Source organism: Engraulis encrasicolus, chromosome 15, assembly GCF_034702125.1.
Source record: "Engraulis encrasicolus isolate BLACKSEA-1 chromosome 15, IST_EnEncr_1.0, whole genome shotgun sequence".
Lineage (NCBI taxonomy): Eukaryota > Metazoa > Chordata > Actinopteri > Clupeiformes > Engraulidae > Engraulis > Engraulis encrasicolus.
This window is the reverse complement of record NC_085871.1, coordinates 915001-942500: the sequence shown is the minus strand read 5'-3', so window position 1 is coordinate 942500 and position 27500 is coordinate 915001. Positions and strand designations below refer to the sequence as shown.

General features: G+C 48.3%; 1 protein-coding gene across 1 annotated transcript in view; it reads right to left on the bottom strand.

Moving 5' to 3' along the window:
- The window catches only part of usp54b (ubiquitin specific peptidase 54b), a 99593-nt gene that overhangs the window by 15700 nt on the left and 56393 nt on the right, over positions 1-27500 (bottom strand). The window contains exons 7-14 of the mRNA XM_063218123.1: positions 24273-24419; positions 15871-16020; positions 13922-14087; positions 11196-11375; positions 7786-8289; positions 7304-7481; positions 5741-5871; positions 3584-3742 (exon numbers count right to left, since the gene is read on the bottom strand). Coding sequence (XP_063074193.1) covers positions 3584-3742; positions 5741-5871; positions 7304-7481; positions 7786-8289; positions 11196-11375; positions 13922-14087; positions 15871-16020; positions 24273-24419 — 1615 coding nt within the window. The remainder of the gene's footprint in view (positions 1-3583; positions 3743-5740; positions 5872-7303; positions 7482-7785; positions 8290-11195; positions 11376-13921; positions 14088-15870; positions 16021-24272; positions 24420-27500) is intronic.

Below are 27500 nucleotides of genomic sequence, written 5' to 3'. Positions count from 1 at the left end.
AGTCCTGCAGCACAATTCTGGGAATATATGGTCCTATGGTCCCATATTCAATTTAGTGCTAAATTCAACTCTTGAATTAACACTGCAAAGACGTGTGCAATGTTAAAATCAACTCTTTGAGTGTTCAATTCAACACTCAAATAGTTGAATCAACACTAAAACCGAGTGGGACCACATATTCTCAGATTAGTGTTGAAGTAACACTGTTTTTTTTGTTTTACTGTGTACAATGTTGTCAGTAATGGGCATGCTTTGGCACAGGGAGTGTTTCCCCTAGTTGCCCGTTGCCTTGGTTGCTCTCCTGTCCTCAGTTGTTACATGGGGGCAAAAAACTGCATGAAAGGTTAAGATGCGCTGCCATGGTTGGTTGGTTCCCCAAGTCTTGCTCTTTTCAAGGCCCAAATAAGCCAGCAACAGTGGATTTGAGCCTTGTGGCAGCATCCTAGAACACTCTGTACAAGTAGTTCCACGATAATGACATGGCAAGAGCTGTGATATTTTCGTAACCCCCTCTGCTTGAAATAAATCCATAAAGGACTCTCCTGTTATGCCATTGGGTTCCTGAACAAATGTTAAACTGCTCAGGGGCACGTACTCACACACGTACGTATGCGCGCGCACACACACACACACACACACACACGCACGCGCACACACGCACGCACACACACACACACACACACACACACACACACACACACACACACACACACACACACACACACACACACACACACACACACACACACACACGCTCACACACGCTCACACACGCGCACACACGCGCGCGCACACACACACACACACACACACAAACACACACACACACAAGGACACACGCTCACAGACGTTACACAAAACAAGCATCAATAGACAGAGAACGACTACACACGCCTTGTGTGTGTCTAGTGAAGAGACAATGAGAGAGAGAAGGTATGAGAGAGAGAGAGACTGAGAGAGAGAGAGAGAGAGAGAGAGAGAGAGAGAGAGAGAGAGAGAGTGCGCGCGAGAGAGAGAGAGAGAGAGAGAGAGAGAGAGAGAGAGAGAGAGAGAGAGAGAGAGAGAGAGAGAGAGAGAGAGAGAGAGCTTGTAGTGTTGATTACTAATGCTTAAAGTTGTGGGTAAATATAACTGAGTAGCTTATTAGCAGTAGGGGTCAGGGAGAGCTTGGGGTCCCAAAGCTTATTTAACTCCAAAACAAATGACCATCTAACCACTCTATTGAATTACACCAAAACTCTCTCAATCTTTCTGAAATATACACACATGAACACACAGACATATACCGAATGCACAAATGTACACCAATACACATACAAACACACAGGCGCACGCACGCACGCACGCACACACGCACACGCACACGCACACACATACACACACACAAATACACACACACACACACACACACACTGGTGACCTAAATTTCAGCGCTTTGAGCTGGTTGTTTAAAATAGCCTGGTCTGGTCCGTTTTTTTTTCTTTTGCTGCCTGGCTGTTGAGAACGAAGCTACTCCCATAAATCACACTAGAGGACAAGCCGCCATTTTGGACGAGCAATGCATACAGTCCACACACAGGTACACACACACGGGTCCGCAAACATTCACATACACTGACACATAGACATAGACACAAACACACACACCCACACGCACACGCACACACACTTGATAATTTAACTCAACAGTCCTTGGAAATTAGAAAGTGAGGGTGTACGTGTATTTGTGGGGACATAATTAAAAAAATGTATTCTCCTTCATCACATTAATACTCCAAACTGAACTGTAAGCTTGGCACCGGGGTAAATGTACGGCATAGTGTGAGCTGTCTCTCTCTCTCTCTCTCTCTCTCTCTCTCTCTCTCTCTCTCTCTCTCTCTCTCTCTCTCTCTCTCTCTCTCTCTCTCTCTCTCTCTCTCTCTCTCTCTCTATTTCTTTGCATCTCTCGTTCTCTCTCTCTTTCTCCCTCCCTACAGTGTCTGCGCAGGCATTACAGTGAATGATTCTGAGCGGCAGGGTGTGGCTATGCCTTACGCGAGCATTACATTTGATTATACCTCTGGGATGCCAGTTCATGCAACCGCATCGCCCACAGCGATCCATTCCCCCGTCCTGCTGAGGAAGGCCTATCGATTTCAGAAGGATTCAACTGAGGCTCGAAACCCTAACACCACCCACAGCTCATTACCACTCTTTCCTTCCTCCCCTCTCTACCTCCTCCTCCTCCTCCCTCCTCCTCTTCCTCGGTTTGCCTCCTCCTCATCTCTTCTTTACCTTCAACCTGCTCTCCTATGCACTTCACCTCCTTCCCCGGTTGAAGACGTTACAGTGGGGGTTGAGAGTGTGCAGGTAACCGCTAACACGTGGTGCTCCAGCTACCTACCGTAATCTGCACTCCTATACAGCTACCGCAGCATGTTGTATAAGACCAACACTGGTGTGGTTGTGCTTCAGCATGTGTTGTCCTACTGTACATATGGTATCCTATTAGGTTGGGAAAACTATTTATGAGTGTGCAAAAAAACATATTTTTGCTACCATTTGAATGTACCTGTAACAACATGCAACATCATGTCCAAAACAAACCGCAGTCCTAAATCTTACCTCAGCCTGAATGTAGAGTGTAGGAGCATGATGTTACATGTTGTCACATTTCATTTCAATGTCATGACTTTGTGCTTTACATACAGTAATACACTGTAACACTGACCATTGAAATAAAGCTCTTACATGATTAGCTCTTACAGGTCCGGAGCCTTTCAGGCGACCTGCTACACATTTTTGAAGTACTGTATGCCATCTGACTGAACACATCCATGCAAAAGTGACTTATACAATATGATTACAATCAGGAAATTCCCAGCAATAATAAAACCCACACTTAAGTGAATGTAGAAAATAAATTTTCGAGTAGGGATGTTTAAGGGTTAAGGTATTAAGTATACACAAAGGAAGACAAACTATACACAACTTTGGATCATTTATGTACAATACCTGTATATAGGACCCCTGTGAATAATCAGCATTAAGTACAGTATCTCAACCTCTTCCATTTTCTATTTATATTCCCTTTTTTGCAGTATTACTTATTCATTCTATGTTTCTGTAGCCTGTTGTGAATATCCCTCTTACATGTCTGCACTGAAGAGATGCTTTCATTGTCATGTCACTTTGTCGGGAACCTATCAACTTTGAGCAGCTCCAACTGCCTTGGGTAGTGGTGTGTTCAAGGCAGTGACGTGATTTAAGCAGAGACATTCTATTGAGACTAAGACAATGTTTGGTTTAAACTTCGGTACAGCCTTTTCTGGCCTCGACCAGGAGCAAACTGAGGGAGGCGGGTCAACTATGCCGTTTGGGAAACGTTAATCGTTATGCATGGGGTCAGACCAAGTCTCGAACCGAGATTTGAAAGTCGTCAATAGGCTAATACCCACCCTAATCCTCAAAACTAGTTTTAACCCTTACTCTGAACCTTAACTCAAACCCTTGTTTAGGTCTTGTGTCTGGCACACATGCTGCCTTAAAGGCACTGTTGAGGGAGAAAACACCAGGCAGGTGCTGTGCAGTGCTGACTGATTACCCTGGTGCTGTAGCTCGTCCAGGTCCATGAACTTGCTGGGTTTGGGGTTGAAGCCCTGGGCCGCCTCGCGCTCCTTCTCCCTCTTCCTCTGGAGCTCTTGTTGCCGCGCGCGACGCGCCACCTCCTCCTGTAGCTCGTCCAGCTCGCTGCGGACCTCAACTGTGGACACACAGGGACATGGACACACGCCGCACCCACGCACGCGCACGCACACGCACACGTGCGCACACACACACACACACACACACACACACACACACACACACACACACACACACACACACACACACACACACACACACACACACACACACACACACACACACACACACACACACACACACACAAATTATTGTACAGAAGAGAGATGAAAAGAGAAAAGAGTACTACAAGGAATGGAATTCAACATACACACGCACAACATCTTCTCTCTCTCTCTCTCTCTCTCTCTCTCTCTCTCTCTCTCTCTCTCTCTCTCTCTCTCTCTCTCTCTCTCTCTCTCTCTCTCTCTCTCTCTCTCTCACAGACACAGACACACACACACACACACACACACACACACACAAAGAGGAAAAATACTACAGGAAATTGAATTTGCGAATACAATTACTGACAATGCACTCTAGACCCATCACTGACACAACAAGGAAGCTTTCCATTGCACATTTCTCTCATTGCTGACACACCAGATCAATTGAGCAGCACAAGTAGTACGTGGAAGTAGCATTTACCGTAGAGATACACTGCAACAGTCAACACACCTGACAATGTTTTAAGGTGCAAATGCCTTGATATTATCTGTCTTTCAGTGTATGCAGCAGAACTCCTGCATTTGTGCAAATTAGTGGGTAGATGTCAATTTTTTAAAAAATCAAATGTGTATTCTGTGTATGCAGTATTTTACCATACATTTTTTCTCTCAAACCAGCACTTATTTAGTGAAGCTGCATTTGCTTGAATGGAACAGTTACTGTGAGACTTTCCTAGATCAAGCTACATTTGATTTTAAACGGAGCAGCAGGCACGGTAATGGGATAGGATAATACCATAATAGGTACTCTACAATGTCGATAATGGGATCGCTGAAAGGAGATGATAAAGGTCCGCAAAACTGCTCTATGCTTCCAAACAAATTTAATGGCACAACGTTTTGGGACGCTCAATTCTTCATCAAAGTGCAACCCATCCTTTCCTTTCAGTTACCTTCTGTTTGGTCCAGCACCTGTGCGACTGATGTGTGTGCATTCTCAGATTTTTTGGGATAATGGGATCGCTACAGCACCACCACTACTGTGTTTCTCCTGAGACGTCTGTACGGTGACAGCTGTCTGACCTAGTTCGCTGACCCAAAGAGAAGCTCTGGCCTGCCTGGCATCGGGCTTCACCTGAGCCGGAGGGGGTTGAACACCATAAGTAGAAGGAGCATTTAGAATTGACAAAACTGGTCAACATATGTGATACTACAGTAAGGTGAACTGTAAGGTATAAATGTCTGGATATGCTACTATCCCATCTGGTGTCTGTTCCAGTTGACTTTTCGCCTGGAGTGTTTTAACCACGCCTCTTGTCTCTGGGGTCTGGGGACAGATTTTGTTGATGAGACTGACATCTGTCAGTTATCAGCCGACTTGTTTGAAACCACAGATGCAACAATACACTTTGGGAAATTCAGCGACATAATTCATAATTCAGAACACTTTTTGAAATCCAACATAGTCTCTACACTATTTGAAAAAAACACATATCCTTGAAAAAAGGTGCATGACTTCATATCTGGACCGTAGGAAAAACATTTACAACAGTGGTTCTTAACTTTCTTCTTCTTAACCTTCTTCTTTTTCTTAAAGCACCCCCTTACCTGTACCCAAGACAAGCTGTGCAACCCCGACCCAAACTTTGCTAATGGGTGCTACCAAAAGATTAAATGATTAATTACAATGATTATTGCTTGAGACATTTATCAATACCTTAACGACTTCCCATGAGGACCAAAACATGTTTCAATTTGTTTTTGATTTGGCCTAATTATAATGTTCACAAGCAGGTATTTGGTCACAAGCAATATTCTGTGGACCGCCTGAAATCTCTGGCCCACCCCCAGTGTGTGCCCACACTCCAGGTTATGAACCACTGCTTTACAGTAATAGCGAGACTCACCCGGTGGACCAGTGGGACTCCGCGCCCAGCTCGGGGAGGGCAGCTCCTGCAGGATGGCACTGCTGCTCTTAGACTTGGGCACCGAGCGCCAGGACGGGCCAAAGGTCAGCGACCTCTTACAGACCAAATCCCTGAAAAACAACAACAACACAATTACGTACTAGAAGCCTCTATGAGACGTCATGTAATTACGTACACTACCGTTCAAAAGTTTGGGGTCACCTTCATTTTTCCAGTTATCTGTTTGCAATTCAAGTCGCAATCATCTTTTGAATAGCTTGAAATGGAATAATCGAAAGTACTGAACAGCCACAGGTGAAAAAAGGTTTGATTACCCATAAAATTGGTTAAACTGGACAGAAGAGTGAAATCTAACCAAGCTTTTTCACCCATTTATTACATAGAAATACGTGTTTTAGTCCATTTTTCTACAGACATTTCTTTGGTTTATCAGAGAATGCATGGAACTATTGGAAAGCTCAGTGTCTGCCCTTTCCAATGGTAGGTGTATGACATTTGTTGAGTTGCCACCTCGTCCACAAATTCAAGTCAAAGTAGCTGCATGATTTTCTAGCCATCAGAATGAACCTACTTATGAATGCACGATCCATTGTCTCAGCGATGTTTTAGTGTGCAAGCCAGTGCCATACATCGTTGGGAAGTGTAGATTTTCCTCTTTCAAATGATGTTTATATCATCCGGCATTGTATGAATTGACAGGACCAGACATCAACTTTTGCATGCATGAGGCTCATAGAACTCGTGGGCAATTCTGGACCTCATCTCATCCAAGGAATGAATCTGTTGAACCGCAACTGGCTATTATTAATGCCAAAGGAGTCTACACTTTGATTAGTACACCAGACTAGACACTACCTTAGTAAAGGTACACTTTGATTAGTCAAAAGTTAGTGATACATTTTGGTTTGTCTATACAAGTAAATCCATTCAACAGTTACTTTTTCCAATATCAAATTGCTTATTTGTTGCATGTATTATTTTCAAGGAACAATTACTCTATAAACTGATTTCATACCAGAACTGAAATTGAAAAGGAATAAGCTTAACTGTCAGGAAGAAGCATTGTGGGAGGAAAATGTGGTGACCCCAAACTTTTGACCGGTAGTGTACATCAAAGCTCTTGGTATGTATGTATCTATGTACGTATGTATGTATGTATGTATGTATGTATGTATGTATGTATGTATGTATGTATGTATGTATGTATGTATGTATGTATGTATGTATGTATTATGTATGTACAGTACGGTATATATCTGTTCATATTAAAGAAAGTTGTGACGTGTACAGTAGGTGCACTGCTTATCAGCCTTGAGAAATATGGTACCTGTGTAGTTCGGTACCTGTGTAGTTCGGTACCTGTGTAGTACGGTACTTGTGTGTAGTTCGTTATCTGTGTGTAGTTCGGTACTTGTGTGTAATTCGGTGCCTGTGTGTAGTTCGTTATCTGTGTATAGTTCGGTACTTGTGTGTAGTTCGGTACTTGTGTGTAGTTCAGTACTGTACCTGTGTGTAGTTCGGTACCTGTGTGTAGTACGGTACCTGTGTGTGCTGGGGTCGTGCAGAGGCATGTCCATGCTGACTGGGCTGTTGCTGTTCCTCTCGCTGCTCTCGTAGCCACTCTCCATCCTCTGGATGAGACGCGGGGGCGGAGGGGGCGGCAGGCGCTCCATCTCCCCATCGAACGCGGCTGCCTCGGCTCCCCCACCTGCGCAGTCTGCTCCCCCTACACCTAGTCAATACATCAGTTCATCGTCAATATAATGTACATTTGCCGCTTATTGTCTATATTTTATTTACATTCAGTTGAGGCTGAAGATTGTGCACATCCCAGGACAAGGTGCAGGACAAAGGCTGGCTGTAATTTTGGAGTGAGGAGTCCTTACAAAAACAGGTAGTAGATAATCACTATTCACACAATTCACAATTTACTTTTTACGTAAATTTGCCGCATCATGTAAGCCACAGGGTGGAAAAGCATGAAGAAAAAGTATATAGCGTCTTAAAGGCACTAATGACGGTACTCATCATAACAGACCCACCTCCACCTCCACCTCCACCTCCACCTCCACCTCCCGGGCCTGCAGGCTCCCCCAGTGGAGGGCTGGCCGGCAGGGCGGAGAGCGGCTGCTGCCAGCGGCGGCCGGTCCCATCCCGAGTGGTGAAGATGCTGTCGATGTTGAGCGCCTCGCGGCGCGGGCGCCAGGCAGGCCGGTAACACCGCCCCCCGGCCGATGAGCTGGACTTGGACTCGCTGCTGGTGCTCTCGTCCTCCCAGACATCGCGGGTCCCACTCCCCTGGTTGCCCCCACCTCCTCCTCCTCCTCCGCCACTCCCACTACCTGTAGCGCTCCCGGTGGCACTCCCTGCCTCGGACGAGCCGCCCAAGCCGGAGCTGGCGCAGGACGATGGGGGTCGGCCGTGCATGAGCAGCGTCCCGGCGTCGGTGTAGTCCTGCTGAGGTCTTCCTCTGCTGGAGGGCCGCGGCGTGGTGAGGGGACTTGGCTGGTCCTTCAGTAGCACCTCACCTGAGCACAGACAAACAGAGGAGTCAAAAGACAAATGAAAAGTGAAGCACCTGACTTGAGCACAGAGGACCAACAGGAGGGAAACTCCCATGAACTCGAAAGAGTTTAATTCCAGCAGAGATGTCAAACTTTAAAGTAAAAAAAGAAACAATTTATTCATGGGCGGAGATTGCGGGGGGGCAAGGGGGCACTGCCCCCCCCCCCCCCCTGGTGGCTGAAACACGTAATGACATTTGGCCAAGGAAATGGCAAAAAATATATATAGCCTATAAATACTAAAAATGTATGCTTACTGATATTTTAATGTTTCGATTAAAATACATGGTAGTATGACATTAATATGAATCTTAGTACATTTTTTTTAAATATATTTATTTTTCAGCAATCATGTGACATAGTGACGTTGACTACTGTTTCCATCCGCGGTTTGTTTACCTCTTGCAGTATCAATCTCGCTAGCCTGTAAAAAATGTTACAGCAGTTGTAGCCTAAATAACTGAGTGCAAACTGCAAATGGATATTCAAAGTTTGAAAACATCCCATGACCTCGGCCAACCCTCGGCAAGAAGACGAACCAGAGCCAGTGCCAAAAAAAGCTGACCTGGAAACACCCGGGACCAGCTCGGCAAACCCAGCTAGCTCTCCATCGGATCTTGTTGGGCTGCCGTCGGGGTCAGTTAGCTTTTGCCTAGCAGCACTACAGCAAAGCAACTACCAAATGAGCGACAAGCACTGCTGTCCTAAGCAGCATACTCTACCGGATTTTCCCTTAAGATTGTTTGGACGAGCCTTTTCCACGTATTACTATAAGAAGTCTGAACAAGTAGGCAACTGTTGGCTTGAATATGTGGTGTTATGATGCTGTCTTCTGTTTCGCCGGCTGCCACTTCCAGCCTGACAGCAGCGTGGAGGAATCGTTCCGAAATTCTCTGGCCCATCAGAGCTGATGGTTAAATAGGACAGCTTCAATCAGGGCACCTCTGGAGGATCGATAGCTGCCAAATTGTCGGCCACAACGCTACTGTTAAGAAGAGCAGATCTTATCTTTGTAAAGTTGTGGACATCGTGAGATTGCTGTCTGTACTTGGATTGCCTATTGCTCAGTGACTTTTGGCCGCGAGAGACTTTGTTTGGAATTATCTGCGCCACGGCTTGCATTTTTGTTTAAGATTTGTAACGTCGAAACTGAAGACTTGATTTCTTCTATGTGTATATTTTTTTCGTTTGGTTTAATTAAGGACAGTTAAAGAACTTATTTTTGTGACATTCCGACATTTTTTGGAAAGGAATAGGCTAAGCGAAATAGTCCCACTGCCGCGTGGGTTATTGTTTTGTGACATGCATGTGGATGAACTTCATTGAAGTTGCGTGCAATAGGCCAACTGAACAGTGAACTGAAATTTAGAATAGGCTATGTCATTTTTTACAACATTTTCTCTGGTGCTGCTATGAATTAGGAGGGAAAGTTTGACGCCGCTCACAGTGACCACAGTATTGGCTGGAGTGCCATGATATCAGCACCATGGACAGACGCCACGATATCAGCACCATGGACAGACCTTGGCGAGCCAGGCCATAGGCAGAGATGAAAGTGTCGTTAACGGAAACATTAAGCACCACGACCATGGACAGCTCCCCACAAGTGTCGGAATGGTGACATTAAATTGACGGGATGTCGCGATGGCGTCATTTCTGAATCGGAATATGTCTATGTCGGAATGACGAGTGCCCCCCGGACAGGTTGAGCTATTGATTCAGATTCTCGTGAAATTTATCGAAATATAATTCCGACTTTCAAAGTAGGCCTATGCAGTCTGCCACAAGTCCAGATTTTCAGAACAAAATAATTGAGATATGCGCAAATTTGGTTCATGCGGAAATAGCAGAGAAAATGCAGGACATGAGTTTTTTTCGAGCGCAACATGACTGCCAGGCTGTCATCTGAGACGGTTCTGGATGTTTACGCAGGAGACAAAAAAGACGCTTACTCAAAGACTTTCTTTGAATGAATACTCCTACTACGTTCAGAAACAAAACAGTCAATCTGCAGTACCTCATTAGATAAAATGGAGTAAATGGTGTAACAGCTATGTAACATCATGTGTTAGTGTTGCACTTACACCACAGATTTACGTTTACTTTTACTTTTGCCACCTCTGCAGGGGAACAACAGAAGGGAAAACTCAACAGACCTCAACAGAGTTTAATTTCAGGCAACTGGAAGACATTTTGTCCTCTGACTTCGACACAATGCAGTAAAAACAATTCCTGACAAAATAATGATGATACAACAGCAAACAGAAAAGCCATGAGGGTCTGAATGCTTACACAAGGTATGTATGCCCTTTATGTTTTTTATTTAGCACAGGATATTAAGTGACAGGCAAAGGAGCTGTGTGTGTGTGTGTGTGTGTGTGTGTGTGTGTGTGTGTGTGTGTGTGTGTGTGTGTGTGTGTGTGTGTGTGTGTGTGTGTGTGTGTGTGTGTGTGTGTGTGTGTGTGTGTGTGTGTGTGTGCGTGTGTGCATGAGCGCGCATGTGTGTGTGTGTGTGTGTGTCTACGTACATGTGTTTGTGTACGTGTTTGTCGGTTTGTGTCTGTGTGTCAGTATAGTATGTTTGCATACCTGTGTGTGTGTGTGTGTGTGTGTGTGTGTGTGTGTGTGTATGTGTCTGCACATGTGTGTGTGTGTGTGTGTGTGTGTGTGTGTGTGTGTGTGTGTGTGTGTGTGTGTGTGTGTGTGTGTTTGTGTGTGTGTGTGTGTGTGTGTGTGTGTGTGTGTGTGTGTGTGTGTGTGTGTGTGTGTGTGTGTGTGTGTGTGTGTGTACGTGTGTACGTGTGTATGTGCGAACGTGCATGCGTGTGCACGTGTGCATGTGCGTGAACATGTGTGTGTGTGTATCCCACCTGCTGTCTCCAGACTGTGGTGTGAGCCTGCTGGGCTCTCCGGGCTGCAGACCACCGTGCCCTGGGAGTCGGAGGAGAAGTGACTGGCCAGGGACTCGTGCTGCGAGCGGCTCGGCCTGTAGCCGCAGCTGTCGGTGGACGAGTCGGTGCGCGTGTCGCTGGAGATGGACGGCTCCCGACCTGAGGACACACACAGCAGCCACGGTCAAATGGACGAAGAAAAATCTAGAACACTGATGGCTCATTCTTTGATGGCTTCATGTGACACACAGTCAGACTGTCACAACTGTGCGACTGACACATGACGTGGCGACTGCTTGTGACTTCTATGAAGTGCTGTTGTCTGAGGACACACACACACACACACACACACACACACACACACACACACACACACACACACACACACACACACACACACACACACACACACACACACACACACACACACACACACACACACACACACACACACACACACACACACACACACACACACAATAAAACAACTAAAGTGTACAATACCTTCGATGAAAGAGCACCCAAACCCAAGACGCCAACAAATCTCAAGATTCAGCATGCCATAATCCACAAAACAAAACCAGTAAAGTGCGGTACAGTTACAGCAAACTGATCAGATCTCATCCTTCAGTATCTTGTTTGCCATGCAACTCACATGGCATCCCAACTGCAAGCGACGCAAACAGAATCTGTACCACTGTCAACTGTTCCTTTGCTCTATTTTCTGCCTGGTTGTGTGACACTCCCGTTGTTACGTGACTTCTTTGAAGTCTTTTTTGCCCGTTTGTTTCTATTTTAGTCAGCTAGCGTTGACACAGGCTTGAGAAGAAAGGTGCACATCTAAAAGATCTAACAGATTTAATGTGGACATAAAACATTCAGCACAACACAATAGTCAGACAGTTGCTCTCCGTCGCGCACGGTAGGACACACTGTCAGAATCCATGCACACACATTCATAGTGACGACCACATTGGATTCAGGAGCTACATTGAACTTAAGTACAAAATATTTAATATCCCCTGATTCTACCTGTGCACCCACGGTACAATAATACAGGACCTCTCAGTTAACACACCCATCTACCTGTCTGAGGAGCTGAGTTACAGTAGGCCTATGTGGAATATATCTGTAGGATGTGAAGATATCAAATCACAATATTAGGCACGCCATTATAACAGGAGCTTAGTTGGCATAAGTGGAAGTAGGAGCACCACTGAGTGTATGTGTGGCTAATAGTAAGATGTATCATCTACTAACTAGTGATGAAAAGAGTTAATTTGTAGCCCTGAGTAGAATTATTTTAAAGTTAGCATGTGGGAGGAGGCAGACACGACAAAAATGGGAGAGAACGCTTGATTATGAATGGAGGTAGAGGTGGGTGTGGGGTGGTGTGGTGTTTACAGATGGTAATTCAAGATGATCAAACAGGGGTGAAAATGATAAAAGGATAAAGTATAAAGTATGAAGTATAAACTCCACCACAAAACAAAGACATGCGTGGTAACCTATTACGACAGAAATACAGCTATCCCTCTCTGCATCTCATGGGATGTGATCTGGGGAACTAGCTTTAATACCCTTCACCCCTTGTTGCAGAGCCTGTGTTATAACCTTATTGTCACCAAATTGTAATGGCCAAGTCTTAATCTATTACTTAAGGCTCTCAGTAATGTTGCAATGTTGTTTTGATGTAGTTCAGTGTTTTCAGCAATGAGTGAACGGGCCCAACGGCAGGCCCATCTGCGCAAAGAGGCTCCTAAAATCTATGACTAGATCCACCACAAAGACCATTGAGGAGAAGCATTTATGCAATTGAGAGTTGTTCTACGTCTGCCTTCTGGAGTGTGCGTATGTCATGAAGAGTGAGCCGACCGGTGCCAAGGCGCTGATAGATTGAAAGCTCTGCCCACACCATTACGCCTGATGGCAGGAGGGCTCATTCAGTCAGAGTGCTGACTCAAGTCCACCACAATGAGATCAACAGCTCCTCCAGTCCATCACTTACAAACGTTTGTACATACCACTCATGCTCCAACTCTCTCTTTCTTTACCTCTCTCTCCCTCTTTCCACCTGTGCCATCTCTCTTTCAGCTTTTTGACGGATGCTCTGTTGAGATAGCCTTGCCTGGCCCAAACTCTAACCCCTAGGGACGCGACTATAGCACTTTGTAAGCTTTGTAGCTCGGCTCGACAGGTAGGCCATATTGTCTAGACACCGACCGACCGGTCTTGGGTGTCTCTTCTCACTGTCATCGTTGTCCTAGCCCTTGCTGAGGTTTTGTAAGTCCAGATGTCGAATTGATATAGCCCCAACTCAAATCCTAACCCAAACCCTAAACAGAGCCACCTAAAGCTTTCAGAGCACCTAAAATAGGGGTCTGGGTCTGGAATCCTTTTCAGCTGAGGGGCCATACTATGAACACAAACAAGTCCTCTGAAAATATAACTTAATTGTATTGCCAATGTAATTTCTAAGATTGCTTTACAAAACATGTCATATTTCATGTGTAACTACATACATTAAAATGACAACGGCTCCGGCTAAGACGGCCTCGAGACATGGGTTCCCCACCCCTGACCTAAAGCGACGTCATTTCCCAAACCTAGCCCATACGGGGCGCTGCGGTAGCACTTTGTACTTGCTTTGTAGTTCAGCTGTACAGCTTGGTGGGTCATATCGACATAGTAGGTCTTTCTCTTACCACTGTCCTCACTGTCGTAGCCCTTGCTGCTGTGCTGCAGGTCCAGGTGGGCCGGCGTGTCCTGCGATGCCACTGGTGTGCCGCGGGGGTCGGCGTACAGTAGCAGCAGCGGCTGGTAGTGGCCCTTGATGCAGCGCGCCACCACGTCCTTCCACTTGGGCCCAATCTGCAACACAGAATGCAGTTGGCATGGGGCACCTACAGTAGGTCACCGCCTTCTACTTCCGGTCCATGAGGTATTAAAGTGATACCGTCCCATTTTTGCAGATAAGCTTATATTAATAATATTATACCTCCCCTTGAGTTGAATAATAGGGTTTTACCGTTCTCCTGTACTTTCAACTGTTTTCTGGTTATGGCAGTGCAAATTTTACCTTCAAGCTAGCTAACATTGAGTCCTATGAGACCAGTTAGCCGCCAGCTGGTCTCATAGGACTCAATGTTAACTGCTAGCATAGAGGTAAAATTTGCACTGCCATTCTCAGAGAACGGTTGAAAGTACAGGAGAACGGTAAAACCCTATTATTCATCTCAAGGGGAGGTGTAATATAAGCTTATTTCCAAAAATGGGACGGTATCACTTTAAGTCTGAATGGCAAGTGAATAGAGCGAGTCGAACTAAATCCTGATTCTGTTTGACATGTGCTCTGGATTTCACATATGATAGCAGTGAGCTTAAAAGATTTGGATTGACAACAGAAAACCTCTCATTTTTGGCAGGCAATAAATGCTATTTTAGTTTTGTGCGACACAAGGTAATAAACTACAAAATGCGCCTCAGGTGTTTGACCGAGACTGAAGGTGCGCAGCCACCCCCAATACTGTGCCGTGGCTGCACGTCAGACCCAACTCACAAATCACATCGTTGGTTATCATTCATTTTGAGGTAGAGCATATGTGTGATCTAGGGCAGTGGTTCCCAACCTTTTTACCATTGTAAACTTTGGTGACCCAACCGCGCGAGCACCCGCACAAGAGGGAGTCACAAGATGCCCTCTGTTTCCCGCGAAAACTCATTTTTGTTATTTTATTCCTCAATTCGTCTTTGGTCAAATAAAGAATGAATGTTTAATGTAGCACTTGCAGTTTGTTGCGTCTATGCATATAGTATTAGTTAAATGCTTTGTCATTTATTCAACATGGGCTATATTTCAAATTAACCCCCTTAAAATCAAGCAGGCTCCGCGACCCTCAATTTGGGTCCCGACCCATAGGTTGGGAACCACTGATCTAGGGGAGAAAGCGAGGTAGATTGGAAAATAGGTTTGATCGGTCCATTAGAGCCCAGTCAATTTTTTTTACTTCCTTGGCCCCATGAGCCATCCAGAAGGGGCCGAGACTTAGGCACCCCATTGAGCCAACCATTGACTGCAGATGGAGGACCATAGACTCTCACTCATCGAGTCTCTTAACAGCCACATGAAGCTTCCACCCCCCCCCCCACCCCAAAACATGAATGGAACCAAGAAAACCAACTTTATGTTTATTGTCACCATGAAATATACAGTAAGCTTAATATTGACTTGAATTGAAATTGGTTCAATTCTGTTGCTACAGAAAACTACATTGTTTTGGCTTCATCTCTTACCACTTGAGCACAACATGGTCAACAATCCTCATAGGCATGGACTCACTTGACCAACTGACCCAGTAAACTCAATGACCTGAAGGCCAATCAATACAGTTGCATGTCATTCTCTCCTGGAAGCGCTTCACTTGTAGTGTGATGTCGATAAATGGGTCAAGGCATCTACTGCATTGATGCTTTTTAACTTCAATAATCATAATCAGTGCTATCTCGGTCTTTGAACCACCATCTACCAATTCAATATGGCTTGCTAATCACTGCGCTATACATTAACACCTCAGTAATATTCTAGCTGAGGCACATCTTCTGTCAATCTGGAATCTCTATTACATTTTTGAGGGAAAAAAACCCTACAGCTTACCTCCTTGACATGTGCGTCATCGAAGTACATCCACTTGCGTATCTTTGTTTGGAAGAAGAAGGTTGAGTAGTGCTTGCCATAGTAGCACACCATCCCCACCAAGTAGAGCTCTGACTGTTTGGCCCTGTCGTCCGTCACACGGTAGAACAGCTGAGGAGGAGCAGGAGGAAGAGCAGAGCAGAACAATAAAATGAGACGGAGAGACAGGGACGAGGTCAAAAGGTCACAAGGATCTATCATGCACCATTCCCTGACTTCCTCTTACCTCCTGAAGCCTCTTCTGCGATGAGGCCATTAAAATAAACAGCTCTTTCTATGTCTCTCTCCTCTTTCTTTCTTGGTCTACCTTGCTTTATCTTCTCGTATCTTTCTCTACCTCTCTCTTTCTCCCTCCCTCTCTCTCTCTCTCTCTCTCTCTCTCTCTCTCTCTCTTTCTCCCTCCCTCTCTCTCTCTCCACACGTGGCGACAATAAAAGCGTGGGCTGGAAGCTCCTTGCTCAGGACATTAACCGCCGGCCCGGCCCCATCTGAGGGTACGGTCACCTGGGGAGCCACTTGCTCATCTCCCCTATGCCTCTGATTTATCTCTACGCCCACGCTGCGCTCTGTCGGGAGGTGGTGCGCTGCCGCCGGAAATGGGTCTGCAAAGCCCCCGGGACTATAAATGACTAAGTAACAACACCAGCGATAAGTAATGCCTATGTTCATTCCATATGGGGAGTAGTCTGATGAATACTTAGCAAGGAGTGTTGTCGCCTTAATTAAATGCAGCTCTTTTTTTATTTCATTTTTTTTCTCTTTAGCCACGTCCCTTTCCCTGGAGAGGAGGCTGCAGAACATCATCAAAGACACAGGCAGCCAACGGGAGGCTGAGAACGATCCAAGCAGCTTTAAGCCCAGCATTTTAAAATTTAAAATGAAAACATTTTTTGTTTGCATATGGTCTTACCAGCAAATACTGCTTTTGAACAAAAAATCCTGCCAAGTACTGTATTGCCTCAAACTGGAATACTGGGGCAACTGGCTTTATAATCAAAGAAAAGGAAAAAAATACAAATAAGATTTGGAAGACGAAGAATGATAGTGGGGACCCCCTCGAAAACGTCCTATCTCAAGGGGCTATCCCCCTAAAGAAATAAATTGAAATTGAATAGTGTTAAATTTAAATTGCTGCCATTGGCCCTTTCGTAAGCGCTAAGGTCCTGTACAGCTATGGGGGGTTCTAATCAGATCATTTCCTGATCTTTCCCCATCTCTCTCTCCCAACCATTTCCATTTAAAATTGTTGTAGGGCGTTGGATTGCTCAGAATTGAGTAGAAGGTCATAGGGCAGTCATGGGTGTGTCATGAGCACTCTCTCTCCCTGGTAGCAACCTTAATTGCATTCAATTCTCTGCCACTCTGCTCACTCTCTCCCTACTCTGCCTAACGAGCTCCACCTGGCTCCGCCCTGCTCTGCTCTTGTTACCTGGCCAGCTGCACTGCATTTTCCACTCGCCATCCTCACCTTGCCTCACTCTGTTCTAATTACTCTGCCAGCTGCACTGCATTTCCCCACTAACCTCTCCCAGTATATCAAGCCCTGTTTTTCAGCCAAGCCCTGTCAGATCGTCTTCAAACCCGGACCAGTAACCTGCCTGTCTACGCTCTGACTCCTGTCTGATTCCGATCCTCTTGACTGCCTCCCTGTTCTTCTGCCCCGACTATCCCGACCTGCCTTCTGGACCTCGACTACTCTCTGATCTTCAGCCCCTCCGGTAACTCGATTCTGCCTTCTGTCTCTCACCACAATTATTGCCTAGCCCTGGTCTGTACTTCTGCCTGCCATTCATATTGCTTTTGTGTGTGTGTTCCCCCAGTTCTCCGACCACCAGATGAGCGAGCCCAGACGCTTCACCACCCTCAGCCCGACACGCCGCTCGATCACTGGGGGACACACACACTAGGCACTTTGGACTGGAAACCCCCGGACACTTGGTGACCCCCGGAGCCCCAGGTAACCCACAGGACCCTGGAAAACCCCAGAGCCCCAAGCACCCCTGGAACCCCTGACACCCCTGGCACTCCTAGCACCCCTGGAACCGGCACCTCCAAAGACCTCAAGATTCACTCACTCCTCTTCCCCCCTGAACCCTTCAATAAACAACTCTGAATTTGAACTTGCGCTCTTGGGTCGTCTTCTGTCCGTGACAGAACGATCTGACCATCATGGACCCAGCGCACCCCCTGACCACTATGGAGGAGGAGCCAGAGATGACTGCCCTACAGCGTTTGGAGCGCACTGAGGGAGACATCAATCGGATGGCCGGCGACCTCGCTTCCCTTCTCCAGCTAGGCAACCAACAACAACAGCAATTCAACCAGCAGCAACAACAGATCCAGCAGCAACAGCAACAGCTTCAGCAGCAGCAGCAACAGTTTCAGCTACAACAGCAAGAGTTTCAACTGCAGCAACAACAGCTAGCCCAAGCCCTGCAACTACTCTCAAACCCGGCTACTCCACCTGCACCCACCCCTGGTTCTTCTGTTCCTGTACCACCGACACTCCTTCATCCCTCCGCTGGAGGTCCCAATGCTGCAGGCCCGGCAGTGCTGCCACCAGATCCCCACGCTCCTCAACCAAAGATTGGGAACCCGGAACGTTTCGATGGGAACCAGAAGCAAGTAAGGCCATTCTTGAGCAGCTGCCGAATCCAGTTCGCACTACAGCCCAGGACCTTCTCAACGGAGGGAACCAAGGTGGGGTATGTCATCACCCATCTCACCGGCCGAGCTCGGTTGTGGGGAACGGCAGAATTCGACCGGCAAACCCCAGCCTGTGCCTCCTTCAGTGCCTTTGAGGAGGAGATGTTAAAGGTCTTTGACCTAGGCTCGCCAACAGCCGAAGCGTCACAAGCTCTGCTCACCATCCGTCAGGGCAATCGGACAGTGGCAGACTTCTCCATTGACTTTCGTACCCTGGCCAGTCAAAGCTCGTTTAACTCAGAGGCACTGGTGCAAGCCTTCCTCCACAGCTTGGCGGACTATATCAAAGACGAGCTTGTTTCTCATGACCCGCCCTCAACACTTGATGCCGCCATTGACCTTGCCGTCCGCATTGACCGCCGCCGTATACAGACCCGGAGGAGGGAGAAGGGGCGTCTCGGTCAACCTGCCATCCGCACTCGGGTTGATACCTCCTCTGTCCAGCCCCTGCCTGTCAAGTCCCAAAGTCAACTCAATCAGCCTGAGGCCATGGAGATTGGCCGTGCCTCTCTGACTCCCGAGGAGCGTCGGCGCCGTCTAAGCTCCAACCTTTGCCTCTACTGTGGTGGTGAAAATCACCGTGTCGCCAACTGTCCGGCAAAAGCCGAAGCTCACCAGGTGTAGGGGAGATCCGGGTGAGCTCAACAAATCTTCAGTCTCCCCCCCATCCGAAAAACCCTGCTTCATCTCCGCCTTCAGCTTTCCGACACGACTCATACATTGGCCGCCCTTGTGGATTCCGGAGCCGAAGCAAACATCATGGACCCTGAGCTTGCACGGCAACTGGGCGTGAACCATCATCAACTGACACAACCCATTCCTGCACGAGCCCTGGATGGGCATCATCTTGGCACGGTCACTCACATCTCCGCCCCTGTGACAATTCTGTTGTCAGGAAACCACCAGGAGTCCATTCAGTTTCACCTCCTACACTCACCTGGCCAACCACTCATTCTCGGATACCCGTGGCTCCGTCAGCACAACCCCCACATCGACTGGGAGACAGGAACAGTCCGTGAGTGGGGAAGGAGTTGTCACCAGACCTGTTTAAGGGGGGCCACCCTGCCCGTTCACCGGGAAATATCTAACGCTACCCCCGACATATCCAATGTTCCGGCCTGTTACCACAGCCTGAAAGAGGTGTTCAACAAATCCAAGGCGACATCTCTACCCCCACACAGACCCTATGACTGTGCGATTGATCTCCTACCTGGCACAGCACCTCCCAAGGGTCGTCTTTATTCACTGTCAGCCCCAGAAAGAAAGGCCATGGAGGACTACATTAATGACTCTCTTGCCGCCGGGATAATCAGACCGTCATCTTCCCCCGCAGGAGCGGGATTCTTCTTCGTCGGCAAGAAGGACGGTTCTCTTCGTCCATGCATAGATTACCGGGGTCTGAATGACATCACGGTTAAGAATCGCTACCCACTGCCCTTACTTTCGTCTGCCTTCGAACTGCTGCAGGGAGCCACCGTATTCACAAAGCTGGACCTTCGCAATGCCTACCATCTGGTGCGAGTGAGAGAGGGAGACGAATGGAAGACAGCGTTCAACACACCAACCGGCCACTATGAATACCTCGTCATGCCCTTCGGCCTCACCAATGCCCCAGCAGTTTTTCAAGCCCTAGTGAATGATATCCTCAGGGACATGCTAAATACATTCGTATTTGTGTACCTTGACGATATTTTAATATTCTCAAAGACTCTGTCAGAACACACGCACCATGTCCAGTTGGTCCTGCGCCGCCTGCTGGAGAACTCTCTTTTCGTGAAGGCAGAGAAGTGCGAGTTCCATGCAAAAACTGTTTCATTCCTGGGGTATGTGGTGACCGAGGGCAGCATTCAGATGGATCTCACGAAGGTGTCGGCTGTCACTTCCTGGCCAGTTCCTGAGTCTCGGAAGAAGTTGCAACAGTTCTTGGGCTTTGCGAACTTTTATAGAAGGTTCATCAGAAACTATAGCACAGTGGCTGCACCACTCACGGCGCTAACCAGCACTAAACAACCGTACCAATGGACAGCAGCCGCTGACAAGGCCTTCAATATCCTCAAGACACGTTTCACTTCTGCTCCCATCCTCCAGATGCCAGATGCAGCAAGGCAGTTTGTGGTGGAGGTAGATGCTTCGGACGTGGGAGTGGGTGCAGTGCTTTCTCAAAGAGCAGCTGAGGATGGCAAGATGCACCCCTGTGCCTTCTACTCCCGTCGGCTAACCCCTGCCGAATGCAACTACGACATTGGGAACCGCGAGCTGTTGGCTGTCAAGCTCGCCCTTGAAGAATGGCGGCACTGGTTAGAGGGGTCAAAGGAACCATTCGTAGTGTGGACAGACCACAAAAACCTGGAGTATATCCAAACAGCCAGGAGGCTGAACTCCCGTCAACAGCGGTGGTCTCTGTTCTTTACCCGCTTCAATTTCACGCTCTCCTACCGCCCGGGATCTCGCAACATCAAACCTGATGCCCTTTCCCGGATGTTTCAGAAGGACGAGACCACTGCCATGACAGCCCCCATTCTTCCCAGCCACTTTGTCGTAGCGGCCCTCACCTGGGAGATCGAGAAGCAGGTCATGGAGGCTCTTCGGGACCAGCCAGGCCCAAGCACCAGCGCCCCCAACCGTCTGTTTGTTCCAGCAAATCTCAGGTCACCTGTGATTCAGTGGGGGCACGAATCCCGTCTGGCCTGTCATCCCGGCATCACTCGCACCCTTCATCTGGTCCGCCAGCGGTTCTGGTGGCGGCGGATGAGACGGGATGTCCGAGAATTCATCCGAGCTTGTCCCACTTGTAACCGAAACAAGACCCCCAACCAGCCTCCTGCTGGGTTGCTGCAACCCCTACTCATACCCAAGAGGCCCTGGTCCCACGTTTCACTGGACTTTGTTACGGGTCTTCCGCCCTCTGACGGACACACAGTCATCCTTAACATTGTTGACCGCTTTAGTAAGATGACCCACTTCGTGCCCCTTCCCAAACTACCCTCTGCTAAGGAGACCGCCCAGGTGGTCCTGGAACATGTGTTTCGTATCCATGGCCTACCCCAGGATATAGTGTCAGACCGGGGTCCGCAATTCTCAGCAACCTTTTGGAAGGAGTTCTGTCATCTCCTTGGGGCCACCGCCAGCCTATCGTCTGGATTCCACCCGCAGTCAAACGGCCAAACTGAACGCATGAACCAGGAGCTGGAGAAGGCACTGAGGTGCGTGGCCTCCCAAAATCCCCGGGCCTGGGCTCAACACCTGCTCTGGGTGGAATATGCCCATAATTCACTCACCAGTTCCTCCACCGGGCTCTCTCCCTTTCAATGTGTCTACGGGTATCAACCTCCACTGTTTGCCAGCCAGGAAGCGGATGCCACCTGTCCGTCTGCTCTTGCGTATGCCCGCCGCTGCCGCCGCACTTGGGCCCAGGCTCGCACTGTGCTCCTGAAGTCTGGAACCAGCTACGCCGTCGGTGCCAACCGACGGAGGACCCCAGCACCTACTTACCGGGTTGGTCAGAAGGTCTGGCTGTCTGCCCGGGATCTGCCGCTGCGGGTTGAATCACGAAAGCTGGCCCCTCGCTTCATTGGTCCTTTTCCTGTGCAGAAAGTCATCAGCCCGACGGCGGTCCGGCTTCAGTTGCCCGCTTCCATGCGGGTCCACCCCACCTTCCACGTCTCCAAGGTCAAGCCGGTCCATGAAAGTCCCCTGGTCCCTGCAGCTCCGGCGCCGCCTCCTCCGCGCCTCGTAGATGGCGGTCCTGTCTTCACCGTCCGGCGGCTGCTCCGCTCTAGGCGTAGGGGTAGGGGTCTCCAGTACCTCGTTGACTGGGAGGGATATGGTCCAGAGGAGAGGACCTGGATCCCGGCCAGGAGGATAGTGGACCGGACCCTCATCACTGACTTCCACCGACTACATCCTGATCAGCCTGCAATCCGTAGGGGCCGTCCAAGAGGGGTCCCTAGCCGTCCTCCCCGCCCTGCTTCCTGTCCTGTGCCTGACCCTGCTCCTGTCTCAGTGCCTGTCCTGTCTCCCGACCGTGACCTTCCAGCTCCTTCTGAGGATGAGGATATTCACTCGGACCGCTCGGAGGAGTTCTGACCCGCCGCCTGCTCCCCTCCACCCTCCCGGCGTGATGTTGTTCTTGGGACTTCTGGGGCCGTCCCTTGGAGGGGGGGTCCTGTCATGAGCACTCTCTCTCCCTGGTAGCAACCTTAATTGCATTCAATTCTCTGCCACTCTGCTCACTCTCTCCCTACTCTGCCTAACGAGCTCCACCTGGCTCCGCCCTGCTCTGCTCTTGTTACCTGGCCAGCTGCACTGCATTTTCCACTCGCCATCCTCACCTTGCCTCACTCTGTTCTAATTACTCTGCCAGCTGCACTGCATTTCCCCACTAACCTCTCCCAGTATATCAAGCCCTGTTTTTCAGCCAAGCCCTGTCAGATCGTCTTCAAACCCGGACCAGTAACCTGCCTGTCTACGCTCTGACTCCTGTCTGATTCCGATCCTCTTGACTGCCTCCCTGTTCTTCTGCCCCGACTATCCCGACCTGCCTTCTGGACCTCGACTACTCTCTGATCTTCAGCCCCTCCGGTAACTCGATTCTGCCTTCTGTCTCTCACCACAATTATTGCCTAGCCCTGGTCTGTACTTCTGCCTGCCATTCATATTGCTTTTGTGTGTGTGTTCCCCCAGTTCTCCGACCACCAGATGAGCGAGCCCAGACGCTTCACCACCCTCAGCCCGACACGCCGCTCGATCACTGGGACACACACACACTAGGCACTTTGGACTGGAAACCCCCGGACACTTGGTGACCCCCGGAGCCCCAGGTAACCCACAGGACCCTGGAAAACCCCAGAGCCCCAAGCACCCCTGGAACCCCTGACACCCCTGGCACTCCTAGCACCCCTGGAACCGGCACCTCCAAAGACCTCAAGATTCACTCACTCCTCTTCCCCCCTGAACCCTTCAATAAACAACTCTGAATTTGAACTTGCGCTCTTGGGTCGTCTTCTGTCCGTGACAATGTGAGCGGTTAGGGTGTCGACTCTGGACTCGCCATGTTGGTGAGGGGAGAAAAATGACCAGTGCTCTCCCCCATCCTCCTCAATGACTGAGGTACTCTGAGAATGGTACCGCCCCCCCGCATAATATCGTTTGTGGGTACCCCCTTGCACGGGTGAGGCATAAAAGCAGTTTTCATTGTGTGCAGTGGGCACCGTGTGCTGTAGAGTGCTGTGTGTCACATAATGACAATGGGAGTTTCTCAGGTGGGCTTTCACTCCATATCAGTGTTTCTCAACTGGTGGGTCGCGACCCAAAAGTGGGTCGCGGAGGGGTCATGGGTGGGTCACGAAGCCTTGGTGTAAAAAAAACGTAATTCTAAAAAAAAAAATCCAACTGTTCCTACAACAATTTACAACTTTTATTTTGATAGGCTAGTGAACTCTGTGTCATCTGTCGTCATAGATACAATCTGAATGTTTATGTGAGCTACATAGCGTGCAACCAGTCATTCGAGTCTTACTTATTCAAGGTTACATTTTGAGAATTGCATTGAATTGACTTGAATGCTAAAAAAATTGGGTCGCGACCGAATGAGAGTGGAAAATGGTGGGTCCCAAGACTGTTCCAGTTGAGAACCACTGCTCCATATGATGACTTACATCTCCGAGGCGCAAGCAGGTGCCCAGGCTGTGGATGACGTCCTCGGCCAGGTCCGAGTGGTCCGAGTCCCACACCAGGCCGATGCTGATGATCTCAGGGGAGTTCATGAGCACCCGGCGGATACGCAGCATTTCCCCACAGTTACCCTGCAAAAGCAACAACAACAACAACAACAACAACACAACAGACAGACACATTGTCAGACAGGCAGGTGGGTCTCTGTGGTAGATTTTGTGTGGGCGAGAATCCAACAAAAGGTACTGTAGTATCCTGAGCATGGTACCGTCCCTCCACACTGCTCCCATGAGGCACCATTGGGGGCTGCCCCCTTGCATGGGTGAAGTATAAATGCAATTTTGTTTGTTGCGTGCAGTATGCACTTGTGTGCTGTGGAGTGCTGTGTCACAATGACAATGGGGGTTGGAGTTTCCCAGATGGGCTTTCTTCTCTTAAAAAAGCTTTCGCCTTTGGACAGGCTAAGGGTATATGAGTGTGTGTGTGCATGTGTGCATGTGATACGCAGAATTTCCCCACAGTTACCCGGCAACAGACAGTAACCACCACAGCCCCAACAACACAAAAGCAGGAGTGTCAAAAGTAAAAGTAAAAAAAGAAACATAGGTTCCTTCCAACACAATTAACTTATCTGAGTAACCAGTAGACCTGTGTACTTGTCTTGCGATCAGCTGACTCTGTGCGGTTGGATCACATTTGTGGTGGGTTCTTGTTTGTTTTTTTGTGAAACGAGTAACCACCAGCACAACTACAAACAACACAACAAGCAGCAACATTGTCAGACAGGCAGGTGGGTCTCTGTGGCAGATTTTGTGTGGGAGAGTATTAAACAAAAGATACTGTAGACAGGCTAAAGGTATGTCTATGTGCAAGTGTGTGTGCATGTGTGTATGTGTTTGTGTGAGTGCACTATCACAAATTGGTATAGGTCTATTCAAATGTGTGTTATGTAACAAAGCAGAACGAAAGAAGTGAGATTATGCATGAGATAAAGGAGGAGGATTGAGAGAGAGAGAGAGTGAGAGAGAGAGAGAGGGAGGGCAGAAGAAGGGGCAGAGGGAGAGAGAGAGGGAGAGCAAGAGAGATGAAAGGAGTTGTTTAGCGGGGCCAGTGTGACTGGACCTTATGTTTACTGGACCCAATGTTCTCCAGCCTTCCTTTGAGTCATCGCCCACCACTGAGCGCCTTGGCAGGGCCATGTGGAAACAGCCGGAAGAAAAGGCCTGCCTGCCTGCCTGCCTGCATGCCTGCCTGCTTGCCTGCCTGCTTGCCTGCCTGCCTGCCTGCCTGCCTGCCTGCCTGCCTGCCTGCCTGCCTGCCTGCCTGGCCACGGCCGCCACTGCCAGACTGGAGCCCATCCATCAGTGCAGAGAGTGTGTGCATGCGAATGCAGGCACACACACACATGCATGCACACACACACACACACACACACACACACACACACACACACACACACACACACACACACACACACACACACACACACACACACACACACACACACACACACACACACACACACACACACACACACACCAAGGCCAAGCCGCCTGATTCTCAGTGACCCATAGCCCAGGAGAGCGGAGAACCAAAAAAAAGAGAAAAGACAACCAGCTCTCCCAGTTCCCAAGCACACCAGCTAGACAGCTAGTCATTCTAACACAATACAGGCACATGGGCTTACAGCCAGTACTGACACAGAGGAACTAAAAGGGAAAAGGGAGGGAGGAAGGGAAAAGGGAGGGAGGGAGAGAGAGAGAGAGAGAGAGAGAGAGAGAGAGAGAGAGAGAGAGAGAGAGAGAGAGAGAGAGAGAGAGAGAGAGAGAGAGAGAGAGAGAGAGAGAGAGAGAGAGTGTCCCAGACCAACAAACGTCCCCAGGATTTGAGAGCACATGGCCAGCACAGCTCTTCTCAGAAGCACAATGCCTCATTCTGTCCTTAACGGGACACCTTAGGCAGAACACAAACCCAATGAATCAAATTAACCCATCTTGTCAACAATTGGAAGCATATGTCCACGCTCTTGAACGACACTAGCGTTCGAACTACAAAATCTATGCAAAGCTCACCTTATCTACAAGACAGCTAGGTACAGTTCTATTAGAATCACGATTCAGAATCATGGCTGGTGCATAATTTTCATTATGCCTTCACCGCAGACATGAGCCATGCAAAGAACATGGATGCTCTATGAAATATATTTAGGAGATTTATAAGTAGGACATTTGTATGATAAAATATTCATGCATTCAATTTCATCCATGAGATATCCTTCACGTGGTAGGGGAGCTAATTTTATCACCCAGGGAGAGACGAGACGTGTTTTCACAAGACCATATATATAATTTTCATCAATCCAGTCCTGAATGCTTCTGTGTTTTCTGTGTCAGTGCACCTCATGTCCGTTCAGTGAACATTCCCGTTGTGCCTTGCACAAGCTGAATGTGTGGTGGACAGAGGAGCGAATGTATTGTCAGGATTGCTAGGGGTCTGTGCTTGTATGTGTGTGTGTGTGTCTGTGTGTGCATGCGTGTGTGTGTATATGTGCGCGTGTGTGTGCATGTTTGTGTGAAAAGCCGTTCAACGGTAGCTGAGCTGACAGCACACAGAGAGTGGTGAGGACTGCCGAGGCTGGGGCCACTAGTCACGATAGCCCCAGATCCCCCCAGTCCTCCAATATTAACCCTTTGAGCAGTAAGGATTTTTCCTCAGTTGTTCTAGAATTTTACTTGAACATTCTACAGATCCCATAGAACTCTTTTGTTAAAAATCCCGCAAAGTCGTTATGGCATCATAATGGGAACTCAAAATTCAGACACAATTCTAATTGCATCTCTGTGATGCTACATCTCCAACAGTATACAAAGGCCATGCCAGAGAGGAGCATTGGTGAAGTTGAATGTGTGCAAGGAAAGCAACAAAGAAGCACTGTTGACCTGTGTGTGAGCGGATGCGCACTAATTAGGGTAAGTATGCAAACAAGCGCTGGTGTAATGCGAAGCTGTGAGATACATAATACTGAATATATGAATAAGTGTGAATTTGCATGTGTGTGTGTGTGTTGTATTAGTGTGAGTGTTGGGGGGGGGGGGAGATCATACAAATGAGCAAGGAACATGCACACTGAGCCAAGCAGGTTCCCCCATGGCATGCTTGTGTGCATATGTGTGTGTGCGTGTGTGTGCGTGCGTGTGCGTGCGTGCGTGCGT